The following is an 18,527-nucleotide window of genomic DNA, read 5'->3' on the forward strand; positions in this document are numbered from 1 at the left end:
TTAAGGTTAGGAAATATGGTTTAGATTAGCGTGCTAGGAGGGATTCCAGATTCCAATGACTGCATGCCCTCCTCATCCGTCGGGATTGGTCCAGCTCACAGGAAGGAGTTCCCATCAGGAAATCAAAAAGGGCTGCTACGATTGGTTGTTGTGATCAGAAACAGCTGTACTACGACTTGCTATTAACAATGAGTGGACTATGAGATAAACTCACTACATACATATGCACCATAATGAGTTTTGATTTCTGCAATGTAAATATATATGGGACAAAAAAGTATTTGACACCTAACAATTACAGCTACAGGAAGTGAGAATGGACAGAAATATGGAATTTGTCCGCTTTTCACAGCTACAACACTTTCTGCCATTCAAGGTAGACTACAAGATTTTGGAGCGTGTCTTTGGGAATCAACAAATTCATGTATTTCATGATTAGCTAGTCAGTTCAGAAGCATGTCTCAATACTTCTTCACACCATTAGTAGGGGAAGAAAGACAGTTGTACATTTGACTCCATAATTCTCCACCAGCCGCTCTTAAAATCCCAACACCATTAAAATAATTTCCCTCTTCAACAGCTCTGAGGGAGTGTGAACTAAATGACATATTTTTGCATTTAATGTAGCAATAAAAATGCCGCATAAATGCATCTGTTTAACTGGAAATGCCAAGCGCTAAGCTTGAGCAATTAGCTTCTTTCTCAACCCACTCTTTGGCTTCAAATATCTAAATGCCGGCCTTTGAGACAGAGGACAAGATGTCTCTCCTTCACCTCCGCCTCGTTCAGTTCTTTCCATTCATCCAGACCTCTAATGGCAGGGTATGCTTACCGAGCGAGAAGCAGGCCAAGGTTGCCCCAGTGACCATAAGATGGTAAAAGAGGACAGGGAGAAAAGGCAGAGGAAGATGGCTCATCGCTGCCAACAGTTTACTTGTTGCGGTCTCTGAATCGCTTTGTGACAATCCAGGAAGAAACATAATAAAGCATCACTTTTACCAATCTAATTTTATTTTGAATTGGTTTGGCTGCATGGTTAAGTGCAGAAGCCGCTCTTTTAATGACTAAAGAAGATTCAATGCAGTACATGGATCATGGCCCTCTGCTCTTGGTTTTGTACTCTGCACAAATACGCCCTCTGCAGGTGAAACTGGCATTACATTAAAAAATGCAGAATGCATTTGACTCCGTAACAATGTTTGACTCCATTCAATGTTTGGGATGTATTTTTGGAGCAGTTCTACATTGCATTCAAAGGAAATGCAAAAACACTTGCAAAAACGCTCTTCAGTCCATCTGTCTAGCTTTGAAGGTATAACTGTTATTACATAACTGTTCTGCCTCCATCCCTCACCCAGTCGGACCAGTTGTACTGCCGGGCCAACAGATGGGGACAGTTAATCTCTGACAAATTTCTAATAATGACTGGAAAGCACCGGAATCTTAAGAAAAATGGTGTGCAAAGAGAACTGGGAAGGCACAGCAGCACTTATACTATGTAGCAATTGAATTCATGTTGTTTTCATCAGATTTGTCAATGGGAGCCATTCCCACCATTGCCCCCAGGCCCTGGTGCAACCTGCCAATTTGCTGGCCTCCTTTATATGTAGGTTTGGGGGTTCTGATATTTATTTTTTTATTTATTTTCAAGCTCATACAAGAGGTTTTTATCAAAATGCACTATTAGTTGAACATTGCCGAGTGCTCCTCCTTTAGGGACTAAGGTACATTTATATACCTGAATTATTACTTGCTCAAAATGTCAAAGCCCATTTAAAAATCCACCTTTTTGCACTAGTAAGCCTCATCAAAACAATAAGAAAAATGAAGCGTGTATGATTACAGAGAACGCAAACCAATAAAGTTATTGTGAATAAAAGCTTTAGAAGTGACCAAAGTGATCAAATCCCAAAACCAAAAAGGACAGCAGAGCGTTGACAAGGAAAGGAGTGGAGGCCCCACACATCCATTTCTAATCAAGCGAGAGAGACAGAGAGAGGCCGCTGTCGCTACGGTGACGGGTACCCAATCAGGAGAGGGAGGAGAAAATGAGGGATAGGGAGTCAAGGTGAGTGTGGCGGTGAGAAATTACTGTGACAGCAGCCTGACCTCATCCGGCAGACTAATAAATAATAAAGAAAATAGACACTATTGCGCGCGCAGACACATTTGAGGAGGGATAACAAATTAGAGACAACATTTGAGATTGTTATGTTTTACCTGCAATCTGACTTGACACATCTCCTTTTGGCTCTTTAGGGAGGGCTCCATCTGTAGTTAACACACAAGAAAGATAAAAATGATCATCGCCTGTCGCTAGGACGGAGTTCTATTACTACGGCGGCGACGTAACCCAAATTTTGTACACAAGTCGATACGCACCCTAGATGATCAGTAACCTACCCTAAAGCAGTCATAATTATAGTAGATATTTGTAGGGAAAACATTTTGTGGCCATAAATATAAAACCGTCAAAAGGAAAAACAGTAAGTATGGCGGTAACAGAGCGAGCCTCCTTGTGCTGCGTGACAACATATTCACCGACCGTCCTGATCTGTATTTACAAATTGTTTGCAGTTCTAAATGGCCCCGTATTTAGCTTTAGCGACTCCTCCTTCTGCTTTTTATGTGGCTGGAACTGCTGTTAATCATACACTTTTACTTCTGGTGTGAAACTCCCTACAGCCCGCTTAGGCAGCAAACTAGTGGGATCTGAATTGCTGGTTGTATCCAAATCCTTTGTCTCCATTGATTCAAACCACTCTGATATTGAACGAGGGATCCAATCCATCCATCCATTTTCTAAAGCATTTGTCCTCATTAGGGTTGTGGGTGAGCTGTAGCCTAACCCAAATTGGGCACAAGACAGACTACACCCTGGACTGGTCACCAGCCAAAAAGAGGGCAGGGATCAATCAAATTACCCTCCTTTTTGGACTGGAAGCAGACGTGATGTACTTTTTCACACAACAGCTCATAGGAGTGCTCATAGACTCTGTGCCCAAACAACAATCGTTCCATTGATGCGGTCTATAAATATAGGTTGAGCAAGAGACGCTTTCGCTGCTGCCGTGAACCGAGGCGAAGACACGCTCAGTCTCAGTGTCACGCGGCATCTAAATGTAAACATGGTGACTGGTCAGCGGGTCAACTGGTTGACTCAGTGGGGCACGCTTCAGCCGACGTGACTCAGCCTGCTTCCTGTTTGACCTTGGATAGAACAACCCTTAAAGGAGTCAACATCAAGTAAAGATGAGACAGTTGTCCAATGATATCCTATTAAAGTCCAAATTTTGGACTGTCCAACATAGAGATTCACCCTATTCTCCTGCATGTACCGTTAAACTTGTTGCTCAACAACCAATGACAAAATGTCTTATCATGCTGACATTTTAAACAAGTATCTCCACTGACCACTGGTACTGTTCTTCAAAACATGTACTTCCTCTTCAATATATTCTAAAATATATATTTTGTGACACCAATCCTGGAACGTTGCTTACACACCTCGTACACCACCTCCAAAAGTCCAAGCACTCTTTGCCAAAGATGATGAGGGCCAATAATGGTGGACAGAACTGTCCAAATTGCAAGCATACAGCTTGTGGTATAGTTTACCTTTTAAGCTGCACAGCACAGACACAGGCTTCGCGTATTAACTTTGCACGCAACTGCTGTATGTGAAAGTGTACTCATTAGTCAGGCAGTCGAAAGGTTCTCAGGGAAGCCGGTGATAAGTTCAAAGAATGAATAAGACGTCAGTGGAGAATAACCCCAAAAAACAACAAAAAAAGCCCAAACATACTTCACATATTTGCAATGCCATAGCCGTCCACTTAAGCCACAGAGTACAACAACGCAACACCGGACCACAATTACGGCTGCCCACATTGTGTCATTGTATAAACAACAGACAAAAAGTAGATAAAACACAAGTATGAGATATGGCGTACACACACTCAAGTAGAGAAGGTTTTCCCAAAAGCTCCTGCACTTGGGAGCAGTTGAATGCAAACCACACTCACACACATACACGTCACATGCATTAATACCGAGCCAAACTACTTGGGAAAATGTAACAGATCACACACATACACACACTTCTACAAGCTATGAGGAAATGACAAGGCAGAAATAAAATTCAATCAGGCTCGATCTCATAAAACACCGGACGTCTCGTGTCCATAAAATGTGCTCTTAGATATAGTGAACTCACATAGATCTCAGTACTGTAGCCTCAAAGTGAGCACGCTCTGCACAAACAGCTACCTCTTGTCCCGCACGCTCGCTCGTTTCTGTTTCACGGCCCACATGAACACAAGACCACCCTTGCTATGGGCCCCTGCCTTGCCCTTCTCGGCAGACACACTCATCGCTTGACTCACGGGTAGGCAATAACGACCCCTTCATTTAAGAATACCTATTGTCTTGGTCACACCGTGTAAAAAGAGGTGTCAGGCAGAAAATCTATTAATGGCCTACTACTGTTGATGCAGTATTGCAGAGGTAGATATGAAATGAATGAGCAAAGAATGTAATATAAAAGTCAAGGAACAACACAAACCATTGGGATGCAGCGAGGTCAGAGAGAAACCAGAAAGCATAACCTCAGGCTGCGAAACTACCAAAAACAAACAGTTAATATTGAACCTGAAGTGATAGTGAATGACGCCCATTCCCGAGGGGTTACGGCACCAAACGTCACAAAGTGAGAAGTCCAGGTTACTGCGTGCATTTGGCTTTGTGGCACACTTGTGTCTACAGAAATGTGATTTTCTCTCATCAACTGTCTTTTCAGGTAGTTCAGTCATGATTGCTCAAATCTGCAAACACAAAATAATTTGAAAGAAAATAAAAGTGTAGGTTTATAGAGTTTTATGAAATATGTACCGTGGAAAAATTACTTTATTCTTATCAGATTATGACTTTGTATCCGCCAAAATAGACCTTTGTTTCAAAAGACTACGACTGTTTTTTTCTTGACTTTGTTCTAATAACATTGAAAAAAATAATCCCTAATAACATGAATTTATCATCATAAAATAAAACTTTTTTTTGTATTCCTATGGCATTCATGGGTTACATATGGGTTTTGTTTAATTAAAAAGGGTCATTTGTGTCCTTCCCATTTCATTCCTGTTGTCCTCCCTTAGGTACTGTATCTTACCATTGCAGTTAATACCCCAACAGAGATGCTAAGAAGTGATATAGTGTAGACCATTTATTTTGTTCAACGCCAACAAATTGCAGGCCGTACATGAACTGAACCAAACTATACTCCTTTGTGGCACAGGACCAGTATGCCATTTATAGTTAACAATGTTGAGACTGAGACAATGCAGAGCAAAGCAAATTTATTTATATAGCGCATTTCATACACAAGGTAACGCAATGTTTACATGATTAAAAGCATTTAAAAACAAAGTAAAAAAACAGCTTATAAACATTTAAAACGAAGAGAATTTTTTTAAATACAATTAAAACAGCGTACAGTGCAAGAAATATCATTTTAAAGTGGAAATGCTCTAAAAAGCATGGGGGGGAAAAGAAGAGTTTTAAAACTGGACTTAGAAGCATGCACACTTGGGGCTGACGGAACTTCTGTTAGCAACTTATTTCATTTGTTTGCAGCATAATAGCTAAATGCTGCTTCACCATGCTTGCTTTGAACTCTGTGCTCCACTATTTGACCAGAGTCTGTTGATCTCAGAACCCTACTGGGTTTATAATCCATTAGCATTTCTTTCATGTATTCAGGATCTAAACAGTTTAGTGATTTATAGACCAGTAGCAGAAATTTAAAATCGATTCTAAAGCTAACTGGAAGCCAGTGTAAAGACTTCAGAATTGGAGTAATATGCTTTGACCTCTGTGTTCTGGTCAGAACCCGAGCTGCAGCATTCTGAATGAGCTGCAGTTGTCTAATGCTCTTTTTGGGGAGTCCAGTCAGAAGACCATTACAATAGTCAAGTCTACTTGAGATAAAAGCATGGATGAGCTTCTCCAGGTCTCCTTGACACATGCAAGCCTTCACTCTGGATATGTTCTTCGGATGGTAGCAGGCAGTTTGAGTAATTGATTTGATATGACTGTTGAAAGTCAGGTCGGAATCTAGCAGAACACCAAGGTTTTGGACTTGGTTTTTAAAGAGAGTGATTCCAGGTATTCAGACAAGCCAAAGACAGACAGTAATGGAGAACATTTGTTGCAAGAAGCAGACAACCCAGGCACTAAAAGAGAATGAACGAAGACCCAGGTATATTCCATAGTTAGCCTCAGTCCCTGGGGGAGATCCGGTACCTTCATCGATATCCATTTTGCTTCCAGTCCTTGGCTTAAGAGAAGTCATGGGTAAAGAAGTAGTCAGAGGCAGAGACAAAAAAAGAACGTGAGAGAAAAGGACAACAGTGAGATAGCACTTTTGAACTCTCTGGAGACTAGAGCACAGGAAAAAGGAGTACAATGGTCTTTCAGGACCTGTCCTAGTTCGGTTAACGCCCTCACTACCTTTTTTTCTACCCTCAAAACCAGAACAAAGTCCAGCCCAGTTAAACGCGTATCCTCAAATACAGTGCAAGGAAAACTAAATGCATGTTTTCTGACACTACCTGCACTGAACAGGACAGTTGGCACACACAGGCTTCTAGTTTACGCTGCTATAGGAATGTGCTGAGAAATCATTATCTCCAGTCCTGATGCCATGGCGTCTTGCAACCTGTGCCCACCTTTCCTTGACAACCTACCTCCTTAGCTCGACTCAACAGTAGCGGCTTTGGCAGCAAATTTCCCCTTAGCTCACACCAATTAGCTATCACGCCGGAGAAATTAGCTAATGAGAGGGCCGCAGATGATGGGGAGGCTCCTTTTGATAAACCCACAGTGAGGCAAGTGTATACAGTGAGGCAAGTTTATACAGGAGCGTGTGCCGTGTACTGATGTTTAGGTTACAGGTATTGTAAGAGAAAAGCCAAACGAGACACTTTCATTAACACATCTGACAAACACCTCAACACTGTAGCTTCCTCATTAAATAATTGGCATTTAAGACAATAGTAGAATCATTCAAGGCCAAATGTCAACCACCACCCATCTTTACACCAAAGCTAACCATACCTTTACATGATATGTAGTTTATTTATGATCACCAAGATTACGTTACGATCTGTTTCAAGCTATCCTTGAGCCCGCTGGCAAAAAGCAAGATAACAGAATGGCACTGTTGCTGAAGGCCCGCATTAGTTGAACTTTGGTTTTATCTAGTTTGTACCTTTTGTGTGAGTTGTAAAGTTTGGCAGGCCCTGACTGACATGGATTTATGATACAGGCTTGTTAGTAAAGACAAGTTGTGGGGAAACTGCTTGTGTGATGATGAAACCTAGTAATGTTTGGATGAACATGGACCCTGGCTTAAAGATTAAATTGGACTTGTGAATTTGTAGGCCTTGACTCTAAACCTTAAGATACTTAAATTTCATGGGGGGATTTTGCTCAAGACAAACATTATTAGTTTCCATGGATTAAAAGGGAAAAAGGGGAAAAAAAGCCAGGTTCAGTTTACAGGTTTCTTGATCTCTTGAAGTATTTCCATCAGACAAGCCACAACAAGCCAGGATCATAAGAGGCCATAGCACCATGCCAAGAAAAGTCAAATTTTATTTTTTCATGTTCTTATCTGGACCTAAACTCAAGATGCAGCTTCCTTTCCCATCACAGATGCAAAGATCCAGTGATCCGTGTCAGGGCCATATCAAGTCAAGTACTCCCCAACCAGTACAGCTTAGTTTGCCACAGTTCAGTTGGAATAAATTCGGTAAACTCTACTCAACCGTGCGTTTTCACTGCAGGCAGTGTTGGTGGGACGGTGACAGCTTCTGTTAGCCAAATAAAGCGTGGCATCATTCCATACCAGTGAGACAGCAAATAATTTGCCAATTAGCTAAATAAAAGCCGCTTTCACACTGCCCTTGACAGCAAAATGGCGCATCGGAGGCGTAACAGTAAAGATCTTTGCACACCCAGCTAATTGGATCCATAGCAACGTCAACACAACAGCGACAATTGCTTTTACCATAAAGCGGCTAAACTAAAGGCAACTCGACAGTCGACACTGTATAGCAATCAAAAGTGTACGGTGACCATAAAATAGCTCAGTGAGAAAAAAACACTAGGGACAGGCTTAATAATCGATTCATTGATGGTAAAGAATTTGGTCAATTACGTCCATCCATCCTTCCGTTTTCTTCAAGCAGCCAGCAGAGGCACTTGTAGATTCAGTCTCAACTAGTTTGCTGTCTAAAGAATTGAGAATATATGGAGGAACAGTGCACTGGCTGTAACAAAGCATAGACAACATTCATTTTTAACCTTTGAAATGTGTTTGAGAAGCAGTGACTAAACGGGTTGTTGTGCGTCACTCCCCCAACTTCCACAAAGTGACCAAGCTAGCACCTTAGTTCCTGAAAGCCACACAAAAACCCACACGAGCACAGAACAAAGCGTCTGGATTAGGTTAGTGTGTAATTCAATGAACTCTCAACCCGAACAGGCCAGAGGCTGTTGATGCTGGCCACACCGGACTGCCACAAAATTTAGACTGCTACTCCACAGCTCTGCTTAGAAATGTTACAATGACAACCACATGAAATCGGTCGCTCTGATTCTGTGCAAATCACGACACAAGCTTACATTACCAGACAGTTGAGAGTTACGATGCCGTTCTACAAATAGGGATGTAGAACACATCCAAACGGTTTACACTGAGCTCTGTAATTTAATCTGTAGCGCTTTGTTCAAGTTTAGGCTTGTATTGTTGAGGTGCACCAAAAGGTTCACGCTGACGTCTCTGGGCTCCCAGCGAATGCCGCGCCGCCATTTATTTTACTGCATGACTTTGCTCATCGTGTTCTTATTGAATAATTATAGTGTACAGCGCAGCCAGGCATGTGGGATGAATTTTTCCAACTGCTTTTTTTTTTTTTTTTTTGCTATGGAACCCAATCTGTGAGGTCACAACATTTTCCCCCCTCTTTGCTCATTCGTTACCATGGCAGTGCACAAAGTCTTGGTGTCAGCACTTGCATCTTTATGTGAATACAATGACAATGTCACCATTTACAGACCTGCATAATTCAACAGTCGTTGGTCAGTCGGTGCTTATCCGACCTAATACAATTTCCTGCCAGATTGGCTCTGACCGCTAAAATCTTGAGTGGTTCACACAGGAAACAATTACTGGGCTGATGCACGTATTAGAAAAGCCTCTCTTGGTTTACCTTATGACATCCACTCTACGGATAGAAGCTTTCAGGACCCTGACGTGAGAGAGAGAGCGCGACATGCTGGAACAGAAAAAGGGCCTTCCCCAAACTATTTCCTACAATGTTGGAAGCACAGCATTGTCCAAAAATGTCTTCATAAGCCAGAGAGGTAATATTGGGGGAGAACTAGGGGGTCTAGACAAACCCGTTATGAATATACTGAGACTGGGACGTCCAGATAAAGTGAGTTGAACATCAAACGCTCTCTCCTTCAAGTAGAACATTGCCAAAGTTGCGCAAACAACTGCAGACACTGAAATACGTCATTGCAAAGCCAAAGTAAACCTGACCTGGATCACCCATCATTGTGTCATATCAGCTTGTGATAAAGACCAAAAAGAAGATGGCTGCAGAAACTAGTTAAACAAAATGTACACCAGGAAGCGTAACGAAGCATGTAATTCCATGTTTTTTTTTTTACTGACGTTGTTGCTTTGAGCCTGAGGGGACGCTTCAATCAGTCTCCATCTTCAGGATCAATATCCATTAGCGTTGGGATTGTATGTGTGTGTGCGCGTGTATCGCTGTGCAAACCTCTTCCTGGGTGAATCGGCCTGAGTCATAAATGTAAGCTCCGGATCAAATTTCCATGTACACAAACACACACCGGTGCTCATTCAAAACATACAACTCACAACCAGCTTGTGAACGGGCGCCATGCTGCCCCCAAAATGTTCATTCATTAAGTCTGGATGATATAGATTTCATCCTTTGACCCTTCTGCGTAATAAAACCCTGCATTACTGACTTGTAATAAATGTTTGGAATCAATATTTAAGTCATCTGCACAGAGAGCGACTTTTGTGGCGTGGAACAAGTTGATGATTGACAACATGTCACAACAAACCTCCCGTCTCAGTGCAGCCGACCCAAGCTATTAATTCCAGTCTGAAAGGGGGGAGCGAGCCGAAGAGGGAAGGCTTTTTTTTTTCTTCTTCTTCCTAATTGTCACTGTGCATCAGCACAAATTGTGCCGACACGATGCAACAAGAACGACAGAGGAAGGAAACGCATGAAAACAGACAACGGGTGGATTGGATCCAAGGGAAAAGGATGAGTGAGGATGGAGATGTGGATGTAGAGAAGAGGGGGTGTAGCCTGTGGCGAGACACTCAAAACTGCGCAAGTCCAAACAAGATTCCCCGGACGGAGGAAGAAGCTGGGAGTGTAAAACGAGAGCTTGTATGTGACACTCTAGCCTTCCATTAGCTTTGAACTAGATGTACAAAGCCAAAAGGTGCAATAATATCGCAAGTCAGGTTATAGTGGTTTCACCACCAATTCTATCAAGCACTTTCATTCAATTTAGGATCGCTTCAAACATGTTGGAGTTGGACTGAGTTTTAGAACATTTAACCAAGCTCTGTTAACCAACAAGTGACACCATCTGCATGGCATCTTTAGTACATTATACAATCACATTTAGAACAGCCTTAATCGAGTAATCGGAGAAAAACTGATTTTGCACTATTAAATAACAAAGTTGCAGGCATTACTGTCGTCCAGTTGGGGGTCGGCATCCTCGTGTCCCATACTATATTATCTGTGACTTTGAGTGTGTGTGGCTGTAAAAGGTGGGGCCAGGCCTGGTGAGTGACGTGGGATTCAGCGAATGAGACTGCAGAGCTGTCATGCGGACAGGTTAGCAGCTAGCTGCTAATAGTCTGCATACTATTGAGTGCCTGGGCGTCAGTTGTAAAGTCATGTATCTAACCTACAAATTAAAAATAGCACCAGATTTATTTGTGGTAACCACAAAACAAGCCATGTGTGAATGACTGATCACAGAACAAATTAATAAGGGATCTGCAGAATAGCAGCAGCTGTGCAGCAACAAACAACCAAAACGTTTGACATAGGCACTGCTAAGAGGAAGCCATCAGATAGTAAGGATGCAGAACGTCCTTTGTGGCTTACAATCACGCAAGTCATGAAACTGCAAATGGGCTGATTGTCAGCTTTGGCGACCTTGTTTACACAACCGCAGTTGTAAAAAAAAGCTTGGGGTATCTCAGTAATAATCGCGCCTCAATCTCAGCTACGGCCCAAAAGTCACGCATGGATATTTGAAAAACTTAAAAACAATACTAATAATAATTGCTTAGATTTATATTGTACCTTTCACGGGACCCAGGGAAATTAAGTAATTGGTACTTTTACAGGTTTGCGACACACACGCCAACATCCGCGCACTTCTGGTGCATTTTTCCCCAAATCAAATCATCTGTAAGCCATTTATCTTTAAGGGTAATGTTAGTTTGAAAAGATATTTAGGTGTTTTGGGATCATAGTTGGGGTGTGTATAAATCACCAATTTTCAGTATTCTGGGCTTTGTCCCTAAAAGTGAGGGTTTATTGTACGATGCATGGGTATCTCTGTATTAATTGCACCTAAATCTCAGCTACATCTCAACAGTCATATGTGATTGCCGTAAAGCACAACAACTCATCTACTGTATAGAGAGACTCTGACTACTTTGGAGTTGATTTGAAGTGCATTTAAGCTGCAAAGCTCAAGCATGATGACACAAGCAGACATGACATCAGGCACTGGATGCAGTTCAATGCCTGCAGAGAGCGAGTTAACTGAGCTGGGGGGTGACTTGGCATGGATGTAAAAGTGTAGCCCACAGGCTTATCCAGATCCACCATATAATTCTAGAATGCGTGCATACTGTTAAAATATATATTTAGCATAGGTGGGACAGTGACTAACCTAAGGCCTAGTACACATACAGTATAAAGATAGTTTTCCTGTTTTTGCCCCGATTTTGCCCCTTCCGGCTAAGGATGTCAAATGCCAGACCATCTTATGTTTTATAAGGTTATCCTATAAGATTACCCTTAGGCGCGGTACACACAGAGACAATCGGCCTGTTTTTGTGCCGATTCTGCCCCTTCCCAACCAAGCACGTCAGATGCCAGACCATTTTACGTTTTATAAGATTATCCTATAAGATTGTCCTTAGGTCTGATGTGCGTTAAGAGTGGAATTCTGAAGATTTTAGGGTCCGAAACCGGTCGAGGGCGACAATCTTAAAGAATGAACGTGTTCAATATTTATGACCAAAATGTATTTGTTATATGTGTGGGGAACGCCGATTTCTCCCGAGTCATGATGCCGTGAATTGTGATGCCAAAAGAAGCACCCAAGACTGACGAATACAGAAGCGACCGTCAATGAAAACAAAAATGTCTTGCCCGATGTCGTTTTACGTAGAAAAGTGGGTTCCCCGGACAGCAAGAAGTATTTTCCAAAGCAAATAATTTTCTGGAGAACATCGCCATTTTACAAGGCTCCCGGCTCCGGCAATCTTCAGGAGCACTCGGGAAACATCGCCATGTACCAGGAAATGTTTCGTCTTCTTCGGTTTGGTGAGATTACTTGTGACCACGCCAGACTTCGAGATCGGAATCATTGGCGGTACAATAGAATCATTATGTGTGCGGTCTGCTGTGTTGAGAGTCTCGGAGCACATTACACACATGACGACCAAAACCGTTGAATGCCCGATTTTTTTATCTTTATGTTTGGGGTCTGTAGCAGATACAAAATCTTTATGCGTGTACCTGGCCTTAGTCAGAACTGTGTTAAGAGTGAATTTGTCCTGATAACAGGGTCCGAAACGGCTCGAGCCGACAATCTTAAATATTAAACGTGTTCGATATTTATGACCAAAAAAGCCAACTACTCCCGAGTTATGACCCCGTGAATTGTGACATGCAACAAAATGTCGAGGAACAAGGAAGTGGCGGTAAATAAAAACAAACATGTGCTACCTGATGTCGTATTTTGATAAGCATTCACCAGACGGCAAACAGTATTTTCCAAAGCAAGGCTTTATTGACGACATCATCATTCTACAACACTCCCTCGTCTGGTCCCATGACTCGGGAAATGTTGGCATTATTATTATTATTATTATTTCCAGCAGTGTTTCTTCTTCTTTCTGGCTTGGAGGACTGGATTCTAACTCGGTGGTGTGTGGTCTTGTGTGTTGAGAGTATCGGAGCACACCACACACAGTATGATCAAAACTGTTAAATGCCTGACTTTTTAATCTTCATATGTGGGTTCTGTAACCGATAAACAATTTTTTAAGATTTTAAGAACGTGAAAAATGACATGTGCACCAGGCCTATAAGAAACTACCAAAATTAAACCACTGATTTGTGTGTTTGCATTGTAAAAACCCTTCTCAGACCCTACCAATGCTCATTAAACCCCATGGAATTTACAGTTTATGGCCCATTGTTGTTGTCTTTTCCATCATTGCAGGCCTGTCAACACTTAACTGTTGTTACAACTGCAAAATCTTAGCATTCTTCTCAATGCCATGCAAGAGTGTAGCTGTGAAACAATAAATCAGCGCTCCGGATATCCTGTGGCTTCCCCTCATAAGTGACAGACCGTGATCTATTTTAAAAAGTCTGTTTTTAGCATCTTGTGCATTCTGTGCCACACTTATCTTATTAGCCTAACACACACCCAGGCTGCTGGATGTGCCACGCCATGTATTGTTTACATAGATCGCTCTGTTTGTGTTGTTTCGACAACACAAAAAGCAGCAAATTACCTATTTTGCGGAATGTTGAATTCAGACCAATCCCATTTCATCTGCGTTATTTGTTTCGCTTCGCAAAGAAGCGGTCGGTTCAGGGACATGCCGGCTTTGTCAACTCATTGGCGAGCTAGCCGTGCTACGTTAGCATGTGTTAGCCAGACAGGCTTGGCTGGCTTTTTAAGATGCTAACACCGAGCTGAAAAAGCTCCAGCATAGGAGTGCGTGTGTTGCCCTCGTCTCGTCGCCGCTTTCTGGGTTTTAAGCACAAACCAACTGTCAAGCGCGCACACAAAGCAAAAACGGGCGACTTAATAGTCGAGGCAGATGCTCGATTTCCTCCCCAATTTGTGGGTTTGGAAGGTGCATCGCACGCGGTTGCTTGCTGTACGCCCTCCAACTTGACTTGGGTCAAAACTCACATTGCTCACAATCTATTTCACACGTGTAACTTGTGTAAGTTTGGCTAGAGTGAAGCCAAACATGTTGGACGGCGTCTCCTTTTTGTAGCTGTTCGAGAAATGGTGCCACATCTTGGAAAAAGATGGGGCTCGGAACATTAGCACCCAAGCTAATGCATAGCTACACAGCCTTGATGTGGTTTAACACCGGAGAAAACTCGCCATGACAATAAAATAAAATAATAATAATAACACGTGAACATTTCTACGTTTTAAACAATGGTAGCCAATTGTTGTGTCAATGTATGACAGTGGTACCAGTCACTGTCGGCTTAAGTGCCCCCGTCAACCCCGCTCGATCAACTGTCTGGCACCTCCAAAATGACACCTCGGTCGGGGATAAATTGTCATTATCACCGGTGGAGCCCGTCCAGGTTGGGCATACCTGTTTTGAACGCGATGTCCCCGGCGTCCTTCGTCGTCTCCTCCGCTCCTTCCCCGGAGCTCATGGCTGCCACAACCCCGACCCCCGGAGCTCAATATGCCCCGATTAGATCCCCCCGAAATGGGTAAAAAGATGCGAGAAAATCCCCTCTGCTGCCAACCAAGGCGTCATTAAAGACACGCGGGCGGTATGATCGTATTTTACACGCTAATCTTGCCATCTGCGAGCCTCCATCTTAGGGGTAGCTGTTACCAAAAAAAAAAAAAAAAAAATTAAAAAAAAAAAAAAAAAGATGAACCGGGTGCACCGGGTTCTTACTCGAGAGTGAAGCCGAGTGGAGAGTCACTCGCACGGAGGAAAGGGGGCGGGAGGGGCCGCTGGCTGATCGCTCATCCGCGAACGACGTCAAAGCTACAATAAGGAGGACTTTAAAATAACCGGAACAATGGACGATTAAAATAATATATAGTCCATGCATATAGGACCCTAAAAAAAATGTCATTTGGGGCAAACTATAATAAAAGGAGAAAAGGTCAACAGTTTTGATTTACATTTTGTCTGTGGGCTTGCGCGCGCCTCTTTTGTCAACTGTGGGCTACTGCTGCCCCCTGCAGTAGTTCACTGGAACTGCAAAATCCATGAAATAAAATCGACACCCCATTTCTGACGTCATAATCCAAATGATGGACAGAAGTATTGGGACACACTGAGCACTTCATTAGGTGCACGTGGACACATAGCCACTAGATGGTGCTCAAGTACTTCCCCGTTTCCCTGGAGAAGAAAAGTGCCCAAAGAGTTGCCGTAATTATTGCTTTTATACGGAGTTTGCGACGGTTTCATAGACAGCGGCTCCGATTTACATAAATATTTAGTTGCGTCTCCGTCGTGAACCAAGGACCCTTTGTAAATTCGTTTTTGAATTGCATTAGCTTGCACTTTACAAAAATTCCACTAGGGGGGAGGCTAAGATAACTGACGCATCGCCACTACACGCCTCACCCTCATTCTTTCTTTTTTGCTTTTTTAATCTTTCTTTAAGCAGGTAAGGCAATTGAGAACAGATCCTTGTTGTATTAGTATCTATCTATACTCTCCAAAAAGAGAGAAAAAAAAGTTAAAAATCTATGGATACCAAAAAATATTGTATTGAATTGTATTAGTTTTTAATGTATGATTCTGTCATTTTTTTGGTCATTCCTATGATGATTAGGGATTTTTGAGGGTAGAAAGTGGGTCAAGGTTACTTTTTTTTATATACATACAGTAGTATATTATATATATATTTGGAAAAATAGTTAATTCAATCCGTCCATCCCTCCATTTTCTATTACTGTTTATTATTATAGGGTTGTGTGTGAGCCGGAGCCTATCCAAGCTGACTGTGAGCGAAGTCCGTGAAATATTCCGGGTTCGATTTTAATGTTCTCCCCTCTCTTGCTTGTGTTTTCTCCAGATACTCCGGCTTCCTCCCACAATTCCAAAAACATACATGTTAGGTCCTCCTCTCACCCAAAGTCAGCAGGGCTTCAGCTCACCCGTGACCCTAATTAGGACAAGCACTAGAGAAAATGGACGGTTGATTAACTGTACTCCTGCGTGTTGATTCCCATTTTGTCATTAGATTGAGCTCTTTTCTTTCTGTACCAATGACTCTTTCAATTCTTTTGACCGTTTTATTCTTCCGGTCCCCCCACAGGACTCGATTTGCCGAGACTGAGGCGAGTACCATTTTTAGTCAGTGGGGTTATTTATATCCCCAAGCCGAAGCAATTGGACTTCCTTGTCACCCATTACTGCAGAACCTATTCCTCACAGCGCTTCCAGGCAGGCACACTCTGTCGAGTGATCTCAATTGATTCCGCTGTCAGAGTTGTACGGAGAGAAGTCAGGAAGGCCTCCAAGGGATACGCGTTTATACACGACACTCCAGAAACTTTATCTGTGCTTTATTTTCATAGTACTGAATGTCAATTGCTATCAACAGGTTTCCTCAAGGATGTATTGTAACATCTCCTAATCTCCAATTAGGGTAGCGCTTCCTACTCGCAAGAGCAGAGCCCACAGAGGGGTGGGCGGGAGAAAGTGTCCATGAAGTCAATACAATTCTTTTCACCCGTGAAAAGCAGCACTTCAGACGCTACACTGTGTGTATGTGGCACATGAACACATCACACACACACACACACACACAAAAACTACCGTTGACATCTTCAACAAGCAATCAAGTAAGTGTCACTTATCATAAACTCATCTTTGCATCCAACAAAAGTCAATACAGCTCTGCTTACCTTTTGGCTTTGACACAACAGCAGATGGGGTGGGGGTGGGGGTGGGGGTGGGCGGTGGGGTGGAGGGGTTCTGTCTGATATTGTTTTCAACCAGTGTTTTACAATTCTTTATTGAGCCAAGGCACATATTTTACACAACAAAAGTTTCACTGAAAGTATGTATACTGAAATAATGTCATCTCAATTCGCAAATTCACTTTCTCAGTGCGAAACTAGGCCTGTTTAGCATTTAATTGTTCTGCCTGTCATAGATAGACTGAACAAAAATACATTATTTGTAGTAAATAGACTGTGGCACAGTGGTTGGGAACCATTGTTTTCAGTGTAGTCGGCTGTATAGTTATATTCCAATGGCATACCTCCTCCGTTGTTAGTCTGTTTATCTGTGGTTTTTGTGACAAATTTGGTGCCTCCTTGTGAGGGCAATCAGTCCATTTGGAGTAATCCTTGTGTGTCAAAATAAAGTAGCTCACACTGAGTTTCTGGGTAACACGCAAGCGCACACACACACAGCAGACAGCTCCACATTAGGACGTCTGTCTCTGCGCATTTAACCACTATTAAGAGCTTTTTGTCACATCTAAGTGTTTCACATGCAGGATGATGCCACACTGTTATTTATGCTAGTGGAAAATAAAGCCACCTGCGAATCAGTCACTGCGAGGCACAGACACAATGTGTTCTGCAGTGCAACACAGACAATGGCGCCCGTGCCTGCAACAAACAACACGCATTCTTCCATTGTTCACAAGTGAGACCTTTGAATGCAACATATTCCCAGCTGGAAATGAGCAAACATAACCTTTGGAAATAAAGACCGGGAACTGAATGGAAGTTGCGGTGAACAGTAGCATGGAAGTGTTTGCCTCGAATGTAATCATATTCCACATGCTTTCAGTAAAGTAAACAGAACATACTGTTGTTATCCAAGTCTGAAATTACTCATGTGGTCACGTGTGTGTCCCCCAAGTAGAACATGCCATAGCAATTTTTCCAGAGCTGAAAATAGGTAATCACGCATATTCCATACAATCATTCATTTGTGTTTGTGTCTGCTCCATGCACCACATGCACTGATCTGCTACACTAATTGTGTAATTCGGCAGCTTGGTGATGAATTGCTGTCTCCATGAGGGAAAATACAATGGAACATTTATGGGGGCTTTCCCAAACACATGCGGGAAAATGTTTTATGGTCCGATGAAACAAAAGTTAAACTTTTCGGCCAAATTTCCAAAAAGTTTGTTTGGCACAAAAAAAAACACACACAAAAAACAGCAACACACCTACATTGAAGCTTTAAAACTATTTTTCTTCTGCTGGAACCGGGGCCTTCGTCAGTGTGCAGGGAATTATGAACAGTTCCAAATACCAGACGGTGTTAGCAACAACAACCAAAAAAACCTTCATACTTCTGCTAGAAAGCAAAAAAAAAAAAAAAAAAACAGGTCAGGAAAAGCCTACTAGAACACCTGAACTTTATTTGGGTTACTCAGAGGCACTTAAAATGG

General features: G+C 42.4%; 1 protein-coding gene across 1 annotated transcript in view; it reads right to left on the minus strand.

The window, feature by feature from the left end:
- Positions 1-14,967, minus strand: part of LOC133396109 (triple functional domain protein-like) — a 59,991-nt gene extending 45,024 nt beyond the window's left edge. Inside the window, 2 exon segments of the mRNA XM_061665584.1 lie at positions 2,221-2,271; positions 14,726-14,967. Coding sequence (XP_061521568.1) covers positions 2,221-2,271; positions 14,726-14,789 — 115 coding nt within the window. The 5' untranslated portion in view covers positions 14,790-14,967.
- Between the last annotated feature and the right edge of the window lie 3,560 nt (positions 14,968-18,527).

The sequence above is a fragment of the Phycodurus eques genome, chromosome 20 (assembly GCF_024500275.1).
Source record: "Phycodurus eques isolate BA_2022a chromosome 20, UOR_Pequ_1.1, whole genome shotgun sequence".
Lineage (NCBI taxonomy): Eukaryota > Metazoa > Chordata > Actinopteri > Syngnathiformes > Syngnathidae > Phycodurus > Phycodurus eques.